This window comes from Helianthus annuus, chromosome 17, assembly GCF_002127325.2.
Source record: "Helianthus annuus cultivar XRQ/B chromosome 17, HanXRQr2.0-SUNRISE, whole genome shotgun sequence".
Lineage (NCBI taxonomy): Eukaryota > Viridiplantae > Streptophyta > Magnoliopsida > Asterales > Asteraceae > Helianthus > Helianthus annuus.
The window spans coordinates 74,057,062-74,060,334 of NC_035449.2; the positions used below are offsets into that span (position 1 = coordinate 74,057,062).

Consider the following 3,273-nt stretch of genomic DNA (forward strand, 5'->3'; position numbering starts at 1 on the left):
TCTATATATGACAACTAATTAAAATATTAAAAGGCGAAAGTATTGCTAAAGCTTCTTTAGGGCTTAAACGTTAAACCTACAAATGATAAAAGCCTTTTGGTTCTTTCTAAGAGTAACGGTAATAAGTTCTATTCATGTGTGCTAAGTCACACAGGGATAAATTGGTAAAAGACAAAAACAAAAAAATTCCAAGTGTAGTTTTGCCGTTTCAACAGGGGCATATGATTGATGGAGAAGAGTCAAAAGTCTTGACGGTGTTACTGAATGTGGAATAATGAATGGAGGAGAAAGTCAAAATTCTTGAATCTTGATATAGGGTGTCAGTTAATGTGGAAAACATTGTGAAAGTGATGGGATTACTATAAAGATGGGGGGACATGTTGAGTTTGTGAATGGGAAAACTTGTTAATGGTATTCACATAATAGCCCCCTCTTTTAGCCAACCGTTCCAGAAAACGTATACACTGGTCTTAATACACCTGTCTAATTGTCAATCCTCTCGTGTTGAACATTTGAAATGATTCTCGTCATCGCTTTTGTGTTCGTTTTTCTATCCTTTCTATGCTCTGCTACATATGTCAATACATCTAAGCCTATCTGCCCGCAAAGTTTCAGTTGCCAAGATTTTGGTCCGTTCAACTACCCTTTTTACAATACTAATGATACTCGATGCGGTTTGATCAAGGTTAACTGTAGTTCGAGTAATCAGAGTATTGAATTAGGAGGACACTCATATGAGATCACTGGCAAAGATTTTCGTGGTCCTTCTGTCATCATCCAAAACAGCACATTTCAAAAACTTTTAGAAACAAAAAACTGTGAGGCTCTTATGAATAATTTCACTTCTCCAACTCCTCACTTGTTTTCCATTTTAACCAGACCTCTCATGACCATCTTCAAATGCCCAAAAGATCTTGATTATGTTGCAAAAAATGGCCAACCAGATTATAATAGCTACAACAGATGCAAACATCACAATTTCTACTACGACCATCTCATCAGCCATACACCAGTTCCAAGTGATCTCCCAAACGGTTGTGAGGTAATACAGCTGCCAAGGGGAGTTGATGGCCCTGCACCTAATTACACCGATATATTTTCTCTTCTCACTTCAAAGTTTTCAATTCAATTCTTGTCACCTTCTTGTTACGAGTGTCGCAAAAAAGGCCATTGCCATCATCCAAACTTTGAGGATTTTGAGTGTTCATATGACAAAAAAGGTATTAACGGCTTCTTTTTCCCTTCCCTCGGTTTCTCCTTATTCCCTGCAATTAATTTAACTTATCTTTTGTCATCTCATTTTGCAGAAAAAAAACTGATACTGATCCTAGGTAATTTACCTCTTCCAATCATACATATTATTACTACACACACATACATGAAGGAATCTATAACTGAAGTTTTTGCATTGTCTTACTCTAGCTCTCACTGGATCTGCCATCATCCTAGTGTTCTTTACTGCCATGTTCACAATCAAGAAGAGTCTTTTTCCGTATCTTCTATCAAAGGATAAATCTCCAAACCGTGAAGATGGAAGTTTCTTCTTTGGCGTTTCTGTTTTCTCCTACATGGAGCTTGAAGACGCCACCAAAAATTTCGACCCTTCTCATGAACTAGGAGATGGTGGTTATGGAGCTGTTTATTATGGTGAGAACTTAATTATCATTCTGATTACAACATGAAACCATTGTGGTCACTAATAACTATAACACACTCTACTTGCTAACAAACTACCATTACTACAATTTTTCACACTATATCTTTTTGAACAAGGTAAACTGCAAGACGGGCGAGAGGTTGCGGTGAAGAGACTTTATGACAACAACTACAAACGAGTCCAACATTTCATAAATGAGGTTGAAATCCTCACCAAATTACGGCATCCACACTTGGTCTTGCTTTATGGTTGCACCTCTCGACACAGCCGAGAGCTTCTACTTGTTTATGAGTACATTCCCAACGGCACCGTTGCTGATCACCTCCATGGGGAACAAGCAAATCCAGGACTGCTAACATGGCCAATTCGTATGAAAATTGCCATTGAAACCGCCAGTGCACTAGCGTATCTCCATGCCTCTGAAATCATACACCGCGATGTAAAGACAAACAACATTCTTCTTGATCACAACTTTTGTGTCAAGGTAGCCGACTTTGGTCTCTCAAGGCTCATTCCGAATAATGTCACTCATGTGTCAACAGCTCCTCAGGGAACTCCAGGATACTTGGATCCCCAATATCACCAACGTTACCAATTAACAGATAAGAGTGACGTTTACAGCTTTGGAGTTGTCCTGATCGAACTAATATCATCAATGGCGCCTGTCGATTTAAACAGGTCCCAAGACGATATTAGTTTGGCTAACCTTGCTTTAAACAGGATCAAAAGATCTGCAATTGATCAATTAATCGACCCGGTATTAGGATTCGATTCGAATCCTGAAATCAAGAACATGATTACATCAGTAGCAGAGTTGGCTTTTCGATGCTTACAATACCATTCTGAGATGAGGCCTACGATGCACGAGGTGTTGGATGTGTTGATGGAAATTCAAGCGGAGAGAAGAATAGATGTTCGTGACAATATCAAAGATTTGGAAACACTGAATCCGCCAGCTCTGACCGAAATCAAGGATTCCGTGTTTTTGTTGAAAGATTTCCCGCCTTCGCCTGTCTCCGTCAGTAGTGAATGGCAAAGCAATAACACTGCATCAACTACGCTAAGCAGCAATGGTGATAGGTTGCCAGTGTAAATCTTATCGGTAAAGAATTAACTCAAGTACCTTAAAGTTTTTTTATTTCATCACTAATGGATTAAAAATAACATATTACAGCATCCTTATCTATGTAAAGTCATACTATGTTCCATCAAGTTACCAACCGAAACTAATTCCTTCAAGCATTGCTAAATATACATGACTCTGTTTAATACATTGCTAAATACACATGACTCTGTTTAATATAATAATAACTGAAACTAGTTTATTTGACAGAGCAAATACAAACAAATCAATTAACTTCCGATAAATCACAGTCAAAAGTCAAAACAACCCAAACACTACAAGAAATTAGGGTGTTTACCCACACATAATTTACCTACACATGTAAATGTGTGGGTATTTACTTACACATGTTTGTATATGTGTGGATAATGGTTGATAATATATTTTCATAATGATTAACACTTAATATGTGTTGGTAATGCATTTTAGCCACACTTGGTGTTGGTGAGAAAATTTCCCCCCAAAATTGGTAATCGATTAAATATTAAATTAC

The 3,273-nt window shown here is 37.7% G+C and overlaps 1 protein-coding gene across 1 annotated transcript; it reads left to right on the forward strand.

Moving 5' to 3' along the window:
* The first annotated feature begins 392 nt into the window (after window positions 1-392).
* Window positions 393-2,883, forward strand: LOC110924313 (LEAF RUST 10 DISEASE-RESISTANCE LOCUS RECEPTOR-LIKE PROTEIN KINASE-like 1.1). Its single transcript, XM_035987163.1, has 4 exons — window positions 393-1,220; window positions 1,308-1,331; window positions 1,423-1,647; window positions 1,774-2,883. The coding sequence occupies exons 1-4, from the start codon at window positions 518-520 to the stop codon at window positions 2,748-2,750; spliced, it is 1,929 nt and encodes a 642-aa protein (XP_035843056.1). The 5' UTR covers window positions 393-517; the 3' UTR covers window positions 2,751-2,883.
* Window positions 2,884-3,273: the final 390 nt, after the last annotated feature.